The 18,702-nt window shown below is 37.4% G+C and overlaps 1 protein-coding gene across 1 annotated transcript in view; it reads right to left on the bottom strand.

Moving 5' to 3' along the window:
* Positions 1-2,103: 2,103 nt before the first annotated feature.
* The window catches only part of necab2 (N-terminal EF-hand calcium binding protein 2), a 148,185-nt gene continuing 131,586 nt past the window's right edge, over positions 2,104-18,702 (bottom strand). The window contains exons 10-13 of the mRNA XM_020935321.2: positions 16,188-16,300; positions 5,495-5,572; positions 2,947-3,038; positions 2,104-2,132 (exon numbers count right to left, since the gene is read on the bottom strand). Of these exons, the coding sequence (XP_020790980.1) occupies positions 2,104-2,132; positions 2,947-3,038; positions 5,495-5,572; positions 16,188-16,300 (312 nt within the window). The remainder of the gene's footprint in view (positions 2,133-2,946; positions 3,039-5,494; positions 5,573-16,187; positions 16,301-18,702) is intronic.

Consider the following 18,702-nt stretch of genomic DNA (forward strand, 5'->3'; position numbering starts at 1 on the left):
CCTGGCTGATTTAGTATACTTTTTCTCTTTGTTCTCTCTGTCACAAACCTCTTTTAAAGTTTAATCTTGTAAACATGTTCAGGATGAATTGGCTCCCAGCGTGTACATATGTTTTCTATATAATTAGTGAATATGTCTTGGTGATCGCAGAACTCCTGGCTGATTTAGTATACTTTGTCCATGCAACACAAGGCTTATGTACTCTGATCCCAACAGCCTATTAGCAGCTCGCTGGAGTCAGCCTTACCTATCCCATTAACGCACCTCTATGCATGTTCATGTTTAAGGCTTTATATTTATGTCATTCAGTTTTGATGATCTTCTCAAGAAACTGCACCATAGCACTAAAATATATCAAGAATACAAATATAATAATCATAGAACAACATTTTCTATGTACACTCTCTACTAGACTCTCACAGCTAATAATCGTTGCCAATCAAGACAAGGAAAATACAAACTGAAAATCATCTTTAGCTGCATGTGATGAACTGCTGACAATGACTTAGCAGCAAAGTATATTTATCTAAATCCTACAACATGGCTCACACTATCAACAGAAAACCCCATATTCACACATAAAATATAGAGCTACATAAAGGATCTAGTCACTCGTTTATTTTATCCAAATCAAAATGAAAACTGAAATTTGTGAACTTTAAATGGACAATTTCAGATTTTCTGCAATTATTTGTACTGTTTAGTTGTTAACGGTGCACTATGTAACTTTTTGGTAGGGGGTTCATCACCTGCTTGCTTCTAGGTTGGAAGTTTCCACAGTAAGACTTTAAACAGATCTACGTTACATTTATTCAATTACAGGTGGTTTTATAACTCAAAAATACCTAGAAAAACAAGCTTTCTGACTGCCTCTCCATAGATCTGACCTCTAACTTGGCCTGATTTGGTCATCGAAAGGTTTAATGCCGTACTGTGAAACATTCCAGACGGACCCCTCCACCAGAAAAGTTACACAAATGCACCTTTAAGTCAAAAATCACTCACTGTCTTTTAATGTTTTTATGCCCAACTGCAGAGCAAAATTAGTGTTTTGAGGGTTATTAGACATGATTGACATGTTGCAGATGAATGTTTATTTAAACTTATGACACAGCGCTGATCCTTTTATTAATTTGCAACAATAAAATATGACCTAAAGGTGTTGTTAAAGGTGCATTGTGTAACTTTTCTGGTGGATTTTCTCCATTTAGATGTTATTTCTTTGTCTGGAATGTTTCACAGTATGGTATTAAACCTTTCTATCTTCATGGAGACCAAACCAGACCAAATTACAGGTCAGATCTGTGGAGAGGGCGAGAGGGCGACCCCACTCACACCCAGAATGCGTGTTTTTCTAGGTATTTTTGAGCCATAAAACCACCTGTAATTGAATAAATGTAAAGTAGAGCTGTTTAATGTCATACTTTGGGACATTCCAGGCAGCGCAATGCCACATCCATGACAGACCCACCACCAAAAAGTTACATAGTGCACCTTTGACTGAAAAACCCTTTAACTCAGATGGGTATAGAAAATTAAGTCTCTATTATTTTCGAATTGTCATTAGCATGTGTGTTGCTAGTGAAGCTAACTTTGCAACTGTCAAACATTTCTTCCTGAGATTGCAAGCTAATATGGCAGCTATTCCTTTTGCAATGGGCGGGGATCATTTCAAAATAGCTGATGTGAAAATAATGCCGAACCAAAAAGAGCTACATTAAGTCCAATAAACTTGAGAGCATGCGTTTCTATGCCTGTAAACTCTTGTATTTATCACAAAAAATGACCGAAACTGCTACATAACAACTACGCTGGGGGGACCTTGCTACATGACAGACTGCCTGTGGCTCAAAGCTGTAGATAGTGACAATTACAGGAGATAATTCAAAAGTCTGGAGCCGGCAAACTACGCGCACACTGTGAAAGTACTTTTAGTTGGTTTTTGACTGCGTTTGACACCATTCGTTTTGTACTGTGTAAACATGTACTTACAAAAAGACTTAAGGTAAAAGAGGAGGAGGAGGGGGGGTGAGGGGGGGGCACATGAGGTTTGTGGGGTTCGGACGGTCATAGTCTTGGCGTGGTGCTCACTTCTTCATGCTTTTAGTCCCTGTTCACACTGCACCAGGCGGCTGGAAGAACAGAAAAAATAGTCAAGTACCAGCTTTAAACTGGATATGAAAAGTCTGAACATGTTTTGCTCTAGTTTAAGGCAGTGTTTCCCAAAGTTTTTTTTTTTTTCTGGGGACCCATATTTTAAAAGTCATAATCCTTCGTGACCCAAGTTAATAGACACTATTCATAAATAACAAAATAAAAGTGGATGTGACCATTACTGATATTTTATTGTTGGCTGAGTGATCGTGTCTCTCTGAACAATTAGTTTTACTCAAATTTTAAACAATGGAAAACATTGTCATTGAAACAGCAATAAAAGGATCCATAAGTCACCTATTTGGACATTAAATGCAGCTCATTTCTTTTTCTTTTCAACATTCAATTTGAACCAGCAATATTGGAACAAAATAGTCAATAAAATAATTACAAAAAGATTAGAAATTATACAAAACATGTCTTAACATTTTAACCGACAAGGTGATCCAAAAAAAATCTCTTGCAACCCTGTCTTTGGGAAACAATGGGACCTATGTTACGTTATTTACTGATCTTTGTTGTAACATTGTTTCCTCAACACAAACAGGCCTGGAGTTGTGTTTTGTTTCATATTTAGACTGAGTTCTTCTCTCAAACAGAAAACACTGTTCCACCTGGTGATGTATAAATGGTTACTCAAATATGTGTGAATGAAACAAAATACAACTCCCGGTATGTTTCTGATGAGGAAACAACATTATAACATGTCTTAAAGTTCAAAAGAGTCAATTGCGTAATATAGGACCTTTAAAAATAACAGAACAAAGTAGATCTACGGTGAATGGGACTAACCTGGCACGGCGACAGAGGACACGGCCTCTGGCTGGCACAGTGTGTCCACCTTGACGTGCTGAAAGGCTTTGTTCGGAGGAGACTGAAGGTGCCTAGAGACAGAGAACAATGTAACATGTGTCTGTGTAAAGACTCAAATCATATTATATTCATGGGGGTGATTCTCTGTGCAATTCTGAATGCCATATTTCACCATTCAAAAGATTATTTCGGCTATGGGAAAGGAAGCTTTTTTATCCTCTTTATGAAACCCATGGATAACAGCACTAATCAGAAGACCACCGATATATATATATATATATATATATATATATATATATATATATATATATATATATATATATATATATATATACATACATATTTTTATTGATGAAGCCCCTTACTAAATAAAGAGGAGGTATTTTACTTCTGTGGGGTAATAACTGAAACTGAACTGCTGCTTAACTGCTGATGCTACAGTGTTTTAGAAGTTTCACTTTTGTTTTTTAACATTGAGACAAAATGCATTTTTAGATCATTTTTAACATTTACTAAAGGATCTATTTTGTGTCTTCTCCTTGGCACTTCTGCAGAGCCCCAGTCACAGAAGCCGTGCTGTGAGCGTAGCTTTTTACAGTAAGAGCTGAAATATTAATGTGGGAGTGAAGAGAGAGTGAATAGAGAGTGCAGTGGAGCGGACAGACCGATCAGCCTCTGCAGCCACAGCGCTCCATCACTAAATCAGGAGCAGCTGACACAAAACACACGCCTGCCCCAGAGCCCACCCGCCCTGCCCCGGAGCCTCTGCCTGGACAACGCTAATGAAATGCACACGACTTATGACAGTAATGGAAGAAATGTGAGTGCGGTGATTTGGCGATCAGCAATCAATAAGAACAATGGCAGCGGAAACAGCCGGCTCAGCTCCAGAAGTGCTGACTGAGGAGGAGGAGGAGGGGCTCCGCACTTTAAAGTTTTGTAGAAATGAAATGTTTGGCAGCGATCGTCTCCTCAGCATTTATTTACCAAACTGGAATCTGCTGCTCATTTGTTTCAGTCATATTTTTATTTGGAATCCGCAAGAATTTAGACCATTTTTAAATTTTACAATAAGTGATTACATTAGCTTCCCTTTGCTCTTTACCTGGCATATCCATAATGTCTCTCTTTATTTTTTATACAGATTGATGTCAGTCTGGTCCCAACGCCCTCATCTGCGTCTCAAGACCAAATAAATCAGATTTACTTTTTTACAGTGACACGTGAAACACAGGAGCTCATTGATCACATCTTCGCAAAGTGTTGAAGAAGTGTATAATCTGGATCCCAGGCAAAAGAAAATTAACTTTTATCTCCAGGAGTAATATCAATATTTGTTTCAATATTTGTCAATATAATATTTGTTTAGATGATACTACTAATAAAAACTGTATACGCAGTCACACTTTTAATAATATTGGTAGCCATAGTGAGTGTTATAGACGAAAGTATTGCAAAGTAATAAAACGTAATAAGAATGTAATATAATCCAGTGTAACCACAACTATTTAACTAGAACTGTATAATATATTTTTCTATGTGATTAGAATGCCCAGTCTCATCTGATCCCAGAAGCTATGCACTGTTGGACCTAATCGATACTTGCGCTGGGGGTGTTCTACATGTATCTCTAATGGTAAAATGCTTAGGCGTTACCATAGTGACACAATGCACACATGCAAACACTGTCAAAAAAGCTTGAAGATTGTCTGAAACAAAATTAATTTTAAATAACACATTTTCAGGAGCCTGTGATCAATACTGTTTAGGTGTTGTAAACAAAAAGGTGACTAAATGAAAAACTCTCAGTCAGCTCTTTATGGTCAGACTGTGTTAAAATAAAGCCTCAGACAGAGCAGAGCCTCCAGTTAGCATCACACCCCCAGAGAATGTTGATGACATCAGTTGCACAGTTCAGTATTTGGATGGGAGACCTCCGCTAATACCAGGTGCCACAGTGAGGCAGCAGTGTTGTTGTGTCCTTAGGCAAGACACTTCACCCACTGTGCTCAGTATGAATGTGGTCTGTAAGTGAATTGTGCTGGTCGGAGTTTGGCGCAGATTAGCATCCTCACTTCTGTTAGTCTGCCCCTGGGCAACTGTGACTACAACAATAATTTAGCCCGAGTGTGGAGTGAATGAATATTGGTCTGCAAGGCATGAACTGAAGTGTATATATGTAAATGATGTATGGATGTGGTGACTGAGATGAATGATGCATTAATAAAGGTTGTATTTTATTGACATGTAGTCTATTGATGACATCAGCCTGTCCGGGGACTGAAGGTGGAAATGAACAATTTTGTTATAACCTGACACACGTCTTTGTGTAGATCAATGTTTGTATGTGCATTGTCCCTGATAAATCTTCCCTGATAAGTCTTGAAAGTCATTATATAATAAGAATACAATATAACTGATCTAGAGTCCTTCTGCCATCAGTGGGCATAGTCTTCTATAAATAGTAAATGAGTGTAGATCCAGGATTAGTTTGCTGCAGTGTGAATGGCAGTAGAGTGAGTGTCACCTCTTCCACTCGTCCTCTCCGTCCCAGAACTCGTAGACGACGAAGGATAAACCGTCGGGCAGGCGCACGGCGGTCACACTGAGGAGGCACAGAATGGACACGAGTGGATTAGAGCTCTGTACTGGGCGACACGCATGGAGACGATTATAGACATGACATTAAGAGACAGAAAGCAGCAAAGTAAAAGCTTATTTTACCAAGAAAATCTGCACTGTAAGTACAAGTGTGGATTATTTTATCAATGCTAATTAAAGTTTCACTTGAGTCACTTTTAGCAGTTGGGAAAAAAGTTTGTATTAATTAATTAATTATTTGTTACATCTTCAACATAAAAATGAAATTTATTTTTCATCTTGCCAAGGTATTAAAGCTATTACACCTCTGTAAATGCAGTTCATTTAAAATAAACTAGAAGCATCAGACCAATCTTAGATGAATGATTTAGAGTTCAATGTTTAATTTAAAAGGCCCATACTACAGTATTCTCTGATCTATATCATGATGCTGTTTCATCATTTTAAACATGCCCGGGGTTGTGTTTCACACATGTTCAACACACAAACCACAAATATTTAAAGTGAGTTCTTTTCTGACAGAAAACACTCCATGTGATGTGCTGCACCTTGTGACATCATGTAGTAATACAGGAAGTGCTCCACTGTGTTTTTAAAGACCATACACCTTCACTAGCTCTAGAATTGGCCATTTCTACTTAAACTAAAGGTAAACGGTAGCTGCTGTTTTAAAAACTTCCACTTCATGACATCACAAGGTGGATGAGAGCATTTTGAGCTTAGGAGATGTAGACAGAGTAATAATAAAGGATTACTCAAACGTGTGAATGAAACTCTGGGCATGTTTTGAAGAGGTAACAACATTCTACAGCTAAAAGCTCACAACAATCAGTTTTGCATAATATGGGACCTTTAAGTTGAAACAACATTGTGTCTTTGTTTTAAAATCTATTGACTTTACTGTGTTTTATAATTGAATACGCCTCTCCTCCATCTGTATAAAATAACACATGGATTCAACTGTGGACTGTGGTGATTATTATCAGCTTATTCCAGAGATGTGCTCTATGTTCACTCTTTAAACAGATGATGTCCACAATAAGCTGCAGTAATAGTACATTTTACAAGACATGAGGGGGAGTTAAACAACCTTCAGTTTTAACTCAACACTCAGAGCCGGCTGTGGTGAGTTTATATTCAGAGAAATGACGGTTGATTTAACTGTCGTTGCTTCAGCAGATTGTGAGGATGGACTGTGACTGGCCACTACCTACGATCTCTCCGTCTGCTCAGATCCTCACCAGATAATGTGCACTTTTGGCTCTGCTCTCAGCTCCCAAATGTTCTGCACCAAAATTGCACTCACACACACACACACACACACACACACACTCTGTCTCTCTCGCTAAAAAAGTGTCTGTGCATGAAGTGTTAAAGGTCCTCCCCTCTCTCTCTCTTTCTTTCTCACACTCTCACACACTTTCTTTCTCTCTCTCTCGCTCGCTTCTCTCTCCCTCTCTAAAAAGTCTGTGCATAAGGTGTTAAATGTGTTCTGTCTTTCTCTTTTCACCCCTTTTTTCTCTCTCTCTTTCACCCCTGTCTCTCTTTCTCTCTTTTTTTTCTCTCTAAAAAATCTCTGTATAAGGCAATAAATGTTTTTCTCTCTCTTTCACCCTGTCTCTTCCTTCTCTCTCTTTCTCTTTTCTTTCTCTCACTCTCAAAAATCTCTGCATAAGGTATTAAATGTTCTCTTTTTCTATCTCTCCTTCACCGCCATCTCTCTTTCTATCTCTCTCTTTCACCCCCCCCTCTCTTTTCTTTCTCTTTCTCTCTCTCTCTAAATAATCTCTGCATAAGGTGATAAATATTCACTCTTTTTCTCTCTTTCACCACGTCTCTTTCATTCTCTCTTTCACATCTTCTCTTACTTTCTCTCTAAAAATCTCTGCAGTGTGTAAAACTCTCTCTTTCACCCCGTCTCTCTTCATTTCTCTCTTTCACTCTTTTCTTTCTCTCTCTCAAAAATCTGTACATAAGGTGTTAAATGTTCTTTTTTCTCTCTCTTTTTCACCCCTTCACATTTTCTCTCCGTCTTTCACCCCCCCTTTCTCTAAAAAATCTCCGCATAAGGTGTTAAATATTATTTTTCTCTCTCTCTCTTTCACCCCCGTCTCTCTTTCTTTCTCTCTCTCTCTCTTTCACCCACTCTTTTTCTCTCTCTTTCATCCACTCTCTTTTTCTCTCTCTTTCACTCCCTGTCTCTCTTTTTTCTCTCTAACAAGTCTCTGTGCATAAGATGTTAAATGTTCTCTGTTTCTCACTATTTTTCACCCCCTCTCTTTTTCTCTCTCTCTTTCACCCCTTTAATCTTTCTCTCTCTTCTTTCTCTCTCTCTCTCTCCCTCTATGCATAATGTGTTAAAGGTGCACTATGTAACTTTTCTAGTCAAGAGTTCATCTCCTGCTAGTCTCCATGGAGATGACATGAAACTACATGCATAATTTAAGAACTTGAAAAACATGCATTCCTAGAGTGAACAAGATCACCTCTCCACAGATCTGACTTGTAACATGGACTGATGGCACCACCCGCTTAGACGCCAATACTGTGGAGCATTCCAGGTAAAGCAAGAACATCACCACGGAGACAAGCAGGTGACATACCCTCAACCAAAACAGTTCAGTACTGTTTTCCTTTTGTGATGGCTAAAGCATACATGTAAAAAAAAAAAAAAAAAAAAAGTATTTATGTTAATTTATTGCTTTATTTTTTGTGAGGATTGTTAATTACAAACTAGTTTTTCCTGAAAAGAACTAAACTTGGTTGGACAATGAGACCGGTTGAGAACAGATTTTGTCCCTGCAGTGCGTCCTTTGACCTGTAGAGGGCAGTAGTGAGTCAGTGTGCTCCATCTGCCAAAAGCCATCCATGGGGCTCCAGAACAAATAAGTTGTATGAGGTCTGCTGGAGGATGTAATCAAGTCTTGCTGCTTGGATTTCCACTCAAAGCCTCACAGATAATGAGAAGGGACGCATACGCTATAATAATCTTTACATATTACAATCTACAATCACGTCTTGTGTGAGATTAAATGAACAGCTAACTCGGGCGAGAGAGGTGTGTGTTCAAAGGGGGAGAGAGAGAGCTAATGAGCATCCACACTGTCATGCATTATTTACAGCAGCCATTGTACCGCTACTATTTTTACTGATCGAGAAGGAAGCAGCAAAGTACCAACAAATCAGCCAAGTGTCTAACAGCTAAACAAACAAGCAGGGGATGAGATAGGAGGATAAAGGCTCCACTGCTTCTGCTCTTTCACTACAGAACTGAATGAAGGCAATAAGCGAGGGCACAATACTCTCTATTTAAAGGGCCCACATCACATTATTTTTAGAGCTATGTTACGATGTTGTTTCCTCATCAAAAACAAACAGTACCTGGAGTTGTGTTTTGTTTCATTCACACGTTTCACATATTTAGGCTGAGTTCTTCCCTCAAACAGAAAACACCAATACAGAAAGTGCTCCACTGTGTTTTTAAACTCCATACACCTTCACTTGAATCCTTTGGATAACAGAGCTTTTTGAGCTTGTGGAGATGAAGACTAATAAAAAAGTGTTGCTCAAACATGTGTGAAGGAAACAAAACACAACTCCAAGTACAGGGTTGTCACTCTTTTTCACTGACAGAATTTCAAAACTTTTCCATTACGTTTTCATGACCTAAACTTTACGGCACCCTACAAGTGTAAAATTGAGCATACTTTTAGGGCTAAATATAAAATGTTAAACCTTTCCACTCATATTATGGTTTGGTATTATAGTTTTTTAACATTCAAAAAGTAGGAAAGTAACAATAGTCCAAAATATCATGATATCGTATTGTCAAAGTTCTCACAATAATATCGTGGACCATCACAATATATCGATTACAAGCCTCTTTGCTTTAATTAAGAGTTATGATGCAGCAATAGCTAAAAAGAAACAGAGAGGGAACTACATAGTCCATGATCCTTTGCTCCGTTTCAGTGTAGACAACATGAAGAAATGTTCTAAGCACTTTTAAGTCTCAGTTCATTGGATTAAGAAGTGTCAAGGCATTTTAAGAGGAAAAAGTAGCATATTAACAGTTGTGTTAGCCACAAAATATCACAATAAATGGATATTGTTACATCCCTAATTGTGAGTTTTCCCACCATATCGCAATAAATATTTTATCGTGAGGTTCATACTGTGAAGACATCGTATCATGAGACTTGGATATCATTACACCCCTACGGTCAATGCATTTATTGTTGTCTCTTTTAAACAAAAGGCGCATACGTTCAGAAATAATCATAATAGACTAATGATAACTTAACAGAATGCTGTAGTTGCGTGAAAGAGACAATGAAATACCATGACTTTTCCAAAATTTTAATTGAATTTACAAAATTTCATGACATTTCCAGGCCTTGTGAATGACATTTTCAATTTCCATGGTTTTTCCGGGATTTCCATGACTGAGAATCCTGCACGTATGTTTTTGAGGAGGTAACAACATAACACGGCTTAAAGCTCACAAGAATCAATGTTGAGTAATGTAGGACCTTTAAATATGGAACCTATTCATAATACTGAAATTATTATTACTCATATAACATTTTGAAACTGTCAGCAACTTTAATAATTATTGTGATATTATCGGTAATCGCAATTATTTTGGACATGATAATCGCAACTCCAAATCTCAGTATCGTTCCATGCCTTGACGAGATAATGTGTTGTGAAAATGCAACTGGTTAAAGCAGCAGCAATGAAAGTGTCTTCATATTAGATAGGCCATAAAACATGTCTAAATGAACAGGGAGAGTAAAGTGGTTGTTCTCTCGTAGTCATTCATCAGTACGTGCTAAACAGATTCAACAACTGAACTTGACTGTGCTGAGTTCTTCAGGGAAACCACAGGTCTTTAATCACATCCAGATTTCAGAGAAGATTGTTAATGTGATGACAGAGGATCATTTGTCAAACCTGAGGAGATGACAGGAAATGATGGCAACATAAAGATAAACCTCCACACATTTAAAACACCTTATCTTGATTCATGAAGTTTGGGTTGTATGTTTGTACTTTACTAAAAGTGCACAAATTCAAATTCTGATGGGAGTCTTTAGTCATTTAGTTGATTAATCAGTTGATGGCGTCTCAGCAGAACAAAATTAGTATCAGTAATCTATGGTAATCCTTTTATTTACACTACTGTTCAAAAGTTTGGACACTCTTTTTCAATTTTTTTTCTTTGTGTTTACTATTTTCTACATTTTATACACACACAGAAGACATCAAATATATGACGCAAGATATATGTAACAAAGCAAAAGAGCAAACGAAAAAAGTTAAATAACTCAACACATTTTTTTAATATATATTTCATTCAGTTCCTCAAAGTACCCACCTTTTACTTCGTTGACAGTGCTATTTTGAGTTTATGTTTTGTTTACTACATTCCATAAGTGTCCATTTGTAATTTTAATGCCTTCAGTAAAAATCTACAATGCAAATAGTCATGGAAATAAAGAAGAAACAAATGAAAAAGTGTGTCCAAACTTTTGATTGGCAGATTGTAGATTATAAGGATTTATATTGGACCAGAGAACAAAGGACAAGTTAGTGAGTGTGTGGGTTCGGTGTAAAAAGACAAATTTAGCTCGCTCTGCTTATATAACTACATTACTTCTATTTTCTGCATAAAAAGTTGTTTTTGCATGAACTCCGGTGCAGGTGTAGTCATGTGAGTGCAATGTGGGTCAGATACACAGAGGTACAAAATAGTTCTGAAACCTTTTGGCACGACCCCGTTTTAGTCGACTAATCTATCAACCAAGAATTTCCTCATGTGACTACAGCCGTATCCATAGACTATTATATATAAATGGACATAGCATAGTGTTCACGGGGTCACTTCTTGTTCCACTGACCCTGGATCCAATTTACTTCACACTGGAAAATTGCCTCTTTCTATAACTGCTGCAGTGAGCTGGTCTTAAATTGTTCGTTTTAATCCACTCTACATGATCCTGGTGTTTTAATTTAGCTATTTCGTCTGTAAATAAATTCCTATTCCTAATATGGACCTGGATCCAAATTCGCTCCTATAACTGTGAGCCTCGTGAGCTTCATTTGTCTGGAGCCAAACAGGGACTTCTTTATACCGTATATGGCCCTGCCCCAAACCCGTGCTGCTAATGTTTGCCAGCTTCTCCAAGAACTCTAATGTCTCCCGATCTCTCGTTGTTTTATGGCGGCCATATTGCACACTCAGGGATAGTCAGTGAGCTGGAAAACATGATTCATTAATGTGCTTGATTGGCTAAACAAGCTGTATTTCTGTTTAATGCTTCACGTCAACATCACATACAGATGATGGCTATAAAAATATTAAAGACCGAGGCATGACGCTGTGCGCTATCACCAGAGACGCAGGGAGACATTAACTGTGCTTTGGAGCTGTGAGCATAATTCATATATTTATATTTATATTGCGTTAATTACCAGGCATAGTGTCAAAGAGGACTGGGTTTATGTCTCTGTACAAAGGCTGTAATTAGCGACTGCAGAAATTACTGTTGAAGGCTGGCCGCTGCTGTGAGAGCCAGTGAGCCAATGCACTTATATTTGTGTCATCTCTAAAATAATTAAAACCATACTGGCATTATTTCTTCAGGTTGAATGCAAATACTAACATGGATATTTCTAGAATGAGTGTGGTGCTTTTGGATTTAGGGTAAGAGGAAAAGAGAGATCCGGTTACATAATATAATGCATATTTTATAAGTACAAATCAGCAGCTACACCAAAGACTTTTTCATTGAACTAAATTATAAGAGTGGAAACTACAACAACCAGTATACAAGTATTTAAAAGTCCTATATTAGGCTAAATATACTCTTGTGAGCTTTAAAGTTGCACTGTGTAACTTACATTTATTCAATTACAGGTGGTTTTATTGCTCAGAAATACCGAGAAAAAGAGGCATTCTGATGGAGCAGGGTCACCTCTCCATAGATCTGACCTGTAACTTGGCCTGGTTTGATTTTCATGATGATAGAAAGGTTTAATACCATTCCAGACAAAGCAGGTATGTGATGGCCCATCTACCAGAAAAGTTACACAATACACCTTTAAGTCATGTTACGATGTTGTTACTCTCAAAAACACCTGGAGTTGAGTTTTGTTTCATTCACACAAATCCTTTATTGTTAGTCTGTCTACATCTCGAAAGCGTTTGTTGATCTTATGTAACCTGCTGTCTCTGAGTATAAATGTTGTGTTCTTATTGCATTGTCTCAGACTATGGGGGCAGAATTGGCATGGACAGATGTAGGGATGGTTAGATTTTATATCTGTGCACAGTGAGAAATACATTCTCCTTGGAACATTACAATATTCTCTCTGATTATTTCTGATTTATTCTTTAAGTGTTAAGAAATTCCCCAACAGATTGTAGCTGTAGTTTCCGACAGCTACCTTTTTATCTTTAGTTCAGCAGAGATGGGCATTTCCAGGTATTAAATTATCCAAATGATTCTAGTGAAGGTGTAAAGTGTTTAAAAGCACAGTGGAGCACTTCCTGTATTGCTACATGACATCACAAGGTGGAACAGTGGAACAGTGTGTTTTCTGGTTTCTGTTTGAGTAAAAAGTTCAGGCTAAATATGCAGGTGAATGAAACAAAACACAACTCCTTTTTTTGATGAGGAAACAACATTATAACATAGATCAGAAAATAGTGTAACACGGGCCCTTTAAATCAAAATCATCTTTTGAACTCTTCCCATTATATATTTTTTTTAATATTCTGGCATAGGATATGTGTTATCTGCTTCCTAAGAGACGCAGGGGAGGCAGAATATCCCAGAAACCTGTAGGATAAAAATAACAGACGTAATACTTTTAAAAGCATATTTCACTTACAGAACTCAATGCATTTTATTATGAATAAATCATGGCTTTTTACTTGAATTACTTACAGGTGCTTAACGTCTCTGCTGGTCATTATTGCTTAGCCGAGAATGTTCCACTGTATGGCAATAAACATATCTATCTCCATGGAGACAAGCAGGTAACTCTACCAGACCAAGTTACAGATTAGGTCTGGGGAGAGGCTTGCCCACTCTCAATAAAAATTAATGTTTTTCAAAGCACTTTTGAGCAATTCAGACATCTGTAATGAACCAAATTTGAGTGACTTTTGACTTTAGCTCAGATGGTAGTGTTTGTCCACTGGTCTGAAGATTGGCGGTTCGGAATCCCACTCTAAACATAAAACATCATGGGTTCAGAGGTCAGATCCACTGACCCACAAGTTGTCTGGTGTGATTCCAGCTCCCACAGGTGAATGCTGTCGTTGTGTCCTTGGGTAAGACACTTAACCCACCTCGTCCCCAGTGTCTGCGTATGTGATGTGTGTGTGGGGGAGTGTGAATGGGCGAGTGGTTCCTTGTTATAAGAGTACCTTGAAGGTGGAAAAGCGCTATGGAAAAATGTGACCATTTACCATTTACATTTAAATTTTGTGTTAAGTGTGGAGCTAGGGGTGGGGCGTCGGAGGGTTTATTTTTATTAATTTTTTTTATTCTTTTTTTTTTTTTTTTGTCTATTTTTGTTTTTGTTAAATATTAAAATCAATAAAAAACATCTGTAATGACGTATATGCTAAATAGGTAATATATGCCCTATCTCTGCCCTATCTCCATAGAGACAAGCACTTTAAATTAGTTTTACCTATAATGTGAGAAGGCAGAGATGACTTATTTGCATGTATATGGCAATAACCAAAAGTTCAAGCATCTTTCGCCTGTATTATTTTCATATACTAGACTGATCTGAGGGTTCATCCTATATTAAACTTTGTGCAGAGTAATGGGGGCGGATGTGCAGAGAAGCTGCAGGTGTAGCCAAGGGCATTTGCACAATATAGGAGTGGACAGTGCATACACATATTGAGGTGGGGATTGGAGGGGCTCTGTGGATATTAGAGTGATTCCCAGTAGCCCACGGCTCTGAGTGGGCTGCACAGGAGGTTCAGCATACACCACACTGTCCTCCAGGTACGACTTTATCAGTAATATATGTAAAACTTCTAATCTCATGGATCTCAGGCCCGAGGAATTACAGCAGTGTTGCAGATACTGGTTAAATAGTGATGAAATATTTAGTGGTTAATGAAAGATAAGATGTTGAAAGTAAAGCGTGAAGTGAATCAAATTTTGGTTATCCTTGTAATGAAAAATAACAGCTTAGTCACTGAAATTAGAACCTTGGGACATTGATTTGAACAAAGAAATGGTCTGGTATGAAGCAAAACACTAACTGTTCAGTCAGCACTAAACTGTAGTGGAAGGTAACAAAGTACAACTAGTAAAGTACTATTTTTAAGAATAATTTTTAGGTATAAGTACTCCACTTAAGTAAATTATATAGTTGGTACTTACTTTTACTTCATTACCTTTAAGAGCAGGTATGTGTACTTTCTACTTCACTACATTTTTAACTGAACTGAAGTAAAAAGCTCTTTTACTATGATTTCAGGGCTTATTTTTACCATGTCTGTGATATGTTTAAGTTCAAGCTTTGGCTTTCATCAATCAAAAATAAATACACAAAATTCATAAGAAAGTTAAGAAACTGATTTGTATTGACACTGTTGATAAAATCTGTAATCTAACACTTTTTATAGGATTGTAACGATAACCACATCTCACAATACTATATTATATTTTCACGATATGCATCTCACAGTACGATATTTATTGCGATATTTTTTCGGAGGCTAACAAAACTCTGAATATGCTACTTAGTACTTCTTTAAAAAAACATTGATACTGTTAATAATGGTACTGTTGTAATATGAAGAATTAAGATTTAAAAGTGTTGTTAATGTTAAGTCTCCACTGACAACACCAAAGGATGATGGTCTATGTAAGGTAGTTGCCTCTGTTTTTTAGCTACTACTGCACGATAACAATGAATTTAAGTAAAGAGACTTGTAGTTTGATATATGGTGACAGTCCACGAAATTATTATGAGGCTTTTGACGATACGATATCACAATATTTTACTATTTACTTTTTAACTACATTTTAAAACAGGTACTTTAATGCTTTTACTTAAGTAGATTTTTTTATGTGATACTTTCACTTGAGTAACTTTTTGCCTCTGTATCTGTACTTTTACATAAGTAACTAAGTCCTTCATCACCACTTTTATTATAGTACTAACACCAGCTACAAGTACTCAGTATTGTACTAAATAAATGATTTTAGTGACTTCTGCAAGTAGAACGACCCTGATTCAAGTCGAGTCTGGCCACTGTATCTTTATCATTGTGAGAAGAATATCCAAACTGAAGAGATTATTCTATAATTTCTTAACTTTGCTTCTCAAATAAGACAAAAGTTGGACTGGTTCTGACCACAAATGACCTCTTATCTGAATTCTCAACTTAAATAATCAATGATAGTTTCTGTCTTAGGTGGATAATACATGGGAAGATCAATGAGAGGAATCAAAAAGCCAAATCAAAGAGACACTCCTGTTCCACTTCCTACAATTTTAATAAAGGTAAATGATTGGACTTATTATGTAAAAATCAATTTCTACAACTGTGTGTGTCTGAGTGTGTGTAGACTTACTGGAAGCAGTCTCTCTGAGCAGACACATTCTTCAGGTACTGCTTCAGCGCCTCACAGAAATCGCCCAGTTTCTTCTGGTGGACCACCATCTCCTGACGAATCAGCAGCAAGGACTGAGGAGGAACACAGAGAAACAGGTCAGTTCAGATGTGGCTCCTGCGTAAGCCATGGCAGGTGCACTGGTATGTAGGGCTGGAATAAGGCTCTCATCTTGTCCTACAACAACTAAATAAATGTTATCACTGGATATTCAACAGGATATTTAAAGGTATATTATGTATGTATTATTTTCTCCATGAGGGTGTTATTGATTTGTTTGGAATGATCCACAGTATTATTAACGGTTCTAAGTTACCCAAAATGAACTCTTGTGAGCTTTAAGACATGTTAGAATGTTGTTACCTCATTAAAAACATACCCGGAGTTGTGTTTTGTTTCATTTACGCGTTTGAGAAATCTGTCTACAAGTAGTGATAGCTTTCAAGTTAACAGCTACATTTTACCTTTTGTTCCACTGAGATTGGCAATTCCAGGGCTGAAATCTCCTAAATCAGGACTTAATTTTCATCCCCTGACAAGCTCGAGATAAAACAGTGACAGTCAACGCACGCGCAGAGTACTGTAGTGCAGTTAAGGACAGCAAAATGACTAGTGCTAAAGTACGAAAAGTTAACAGAGAGTGCCGAGCTTTCAAAGAACAGTGAACGACCAATTATTTTTTGTTCAGTGTAAGGACCGTGTAGTTTGTCTGATATGTAAAGAAAGTGTGGTGGTTTTCAAAGAATATAATCTGCTTCGTCAGGGTCATACAATTCTGTTACACGGCCCCCATCAGAGGCAGGAGCGATAATGTAGCCCCCAGAGAAAAAAAGGACACCTGTCCTGATTCCAGAGTATGGAGTTTAAAAACACAGTGGAGCACTGCCTCTATTACCACATGACGTCCGAAGGTGGAACAAGAGTGTTTTCAGTTTGAGAGGCAGGGTTTGTGTGTTAGAAACATGTGTGAATGAAAAAAAAAACTAAACTCCAGGTATGTTTGTGATGAGGAAAATTATTACATGAGTAAGAAAATAGCGTAATATCTGTTTAAGCACCTGATGATACCTTCAAGTTTTGTGCCTGTAATGTGAAGAGTTATAAATAAGGGTTAAATAATTGCGAAAGATATAGTGTCAGTTCTAGATAGATCGATAAATAAATAGATAGAGAGCTAGATAAATCCCAAAGGAAATGCAAAGTTCGGCAGCAGCAACATAGAAGCAAACAAAGCAGCATAGAAAAGATATTTAAAATTACCAGTCCATCCTCTTCTAAATGTCACAGTAAATCATGTCTACTTAAATATGAACGGATCTTTGGCTCTTGTTCCATGTGCACGTTACAACAGCTGAAGTTTTTTGCCCATCTCCTGTAATGGTGATCTGTAAGTGACAAAATCTAAATACATTACAGAAGGTGCTCTAGGACTTTGGTTATAATCATGAATCGTAAAATCTCATTTTGAAGCTGGACCGAGGGGCTGGTTTGATCACATCAGATTACCTCCCATCTTTGGTTTTTCATGAGCACCACACTACAGTACAATTAAAAATTCATCCACTATGACCTAGATAACTCCAGAAGATATTCACTGCTCTACACAGGAGACACAAAGCACACAGTTTACATTTCAATGCACAATAAGCGAGGGTAGCTCAGTTTTCAGGTTTTCTCATTCATTTTTTTCCCCTTTTTCTTCTCTCCCTAAACTAACCTTGTTCACTTTTTACCAGGAGAGGAAAGTAACTAATCACAAAAACAGTTTCTTTTAATAGATTTTTTTTACAGTTACAGTTACAGCAACAATATTTGAGGTTTATTTGGTCTTCAGTTATTTTATCTTTAATAGATTCTTTTTTCAGACCAAGATTTAGTTTGTTTTGATACCTGACCGTTTTGACTGCTCACCAGCGGTCTTCCTCACATGATGTTGCGGTCAAAACTGTCAGGTATAAAAACAAAATAAACCTTGATCTGAAAACAGAATCTATAAAAAAATATATCCACCAAATACCAAATAAACCTCATTGGACAAATCCTCGTGTTACTGTAACTGAGTAAACTTCCTGTACTTGTATTAGTAGGAGGATAATTCAAGTTTGTAATTATGCTTCATTACACTGTAAATCATGTAGAGTCCCAATTGTCTCAGTGCACGGCTGTGTTACCACTGTCTGTTCCTGGAAACACAAAAGCACTGCATCACCTGCTCTGACTGGACAAAATGTGGGCTCTGGTAGCTAGAGACCAGTGCCAAAGACATGGTCCACTGGAGACCGTTATGTGCCAACAGAAGCACAGGAAGACAGTACACAGCAAAAAACTGACTGTTGAAATTGACTCTCACAAAATCAGTTTTAACATTTTCTCAGGGTGTATATGAGTCCAATCTGTTCTAGAGTTAATTTAAAACTTTTGGAAATGTTAATTAAGTAACACTAGACCAAAGTTCCTGTTTAACCCCAAAATCAAG

This window comes from Boleophthalmus pectinirostris, unplaced genomic scaffold (genome assembly GCF_026225935.1).
Source record: "Boleophthalmus pectinirostris isolate CB_2022bp ecotype Guang Dong unplaced genomic scaffold, ASM2622593v1 HiC_scaffold_2, whole genome shotgun sequence".
Classification (NCBI taxonomy): Eukaryota; Metazoa; Chordata; class Actinopteri; order Gobiiformes; family Gobiidae; genus Boleophthalmus; species Boleophthalmus pectinirostris.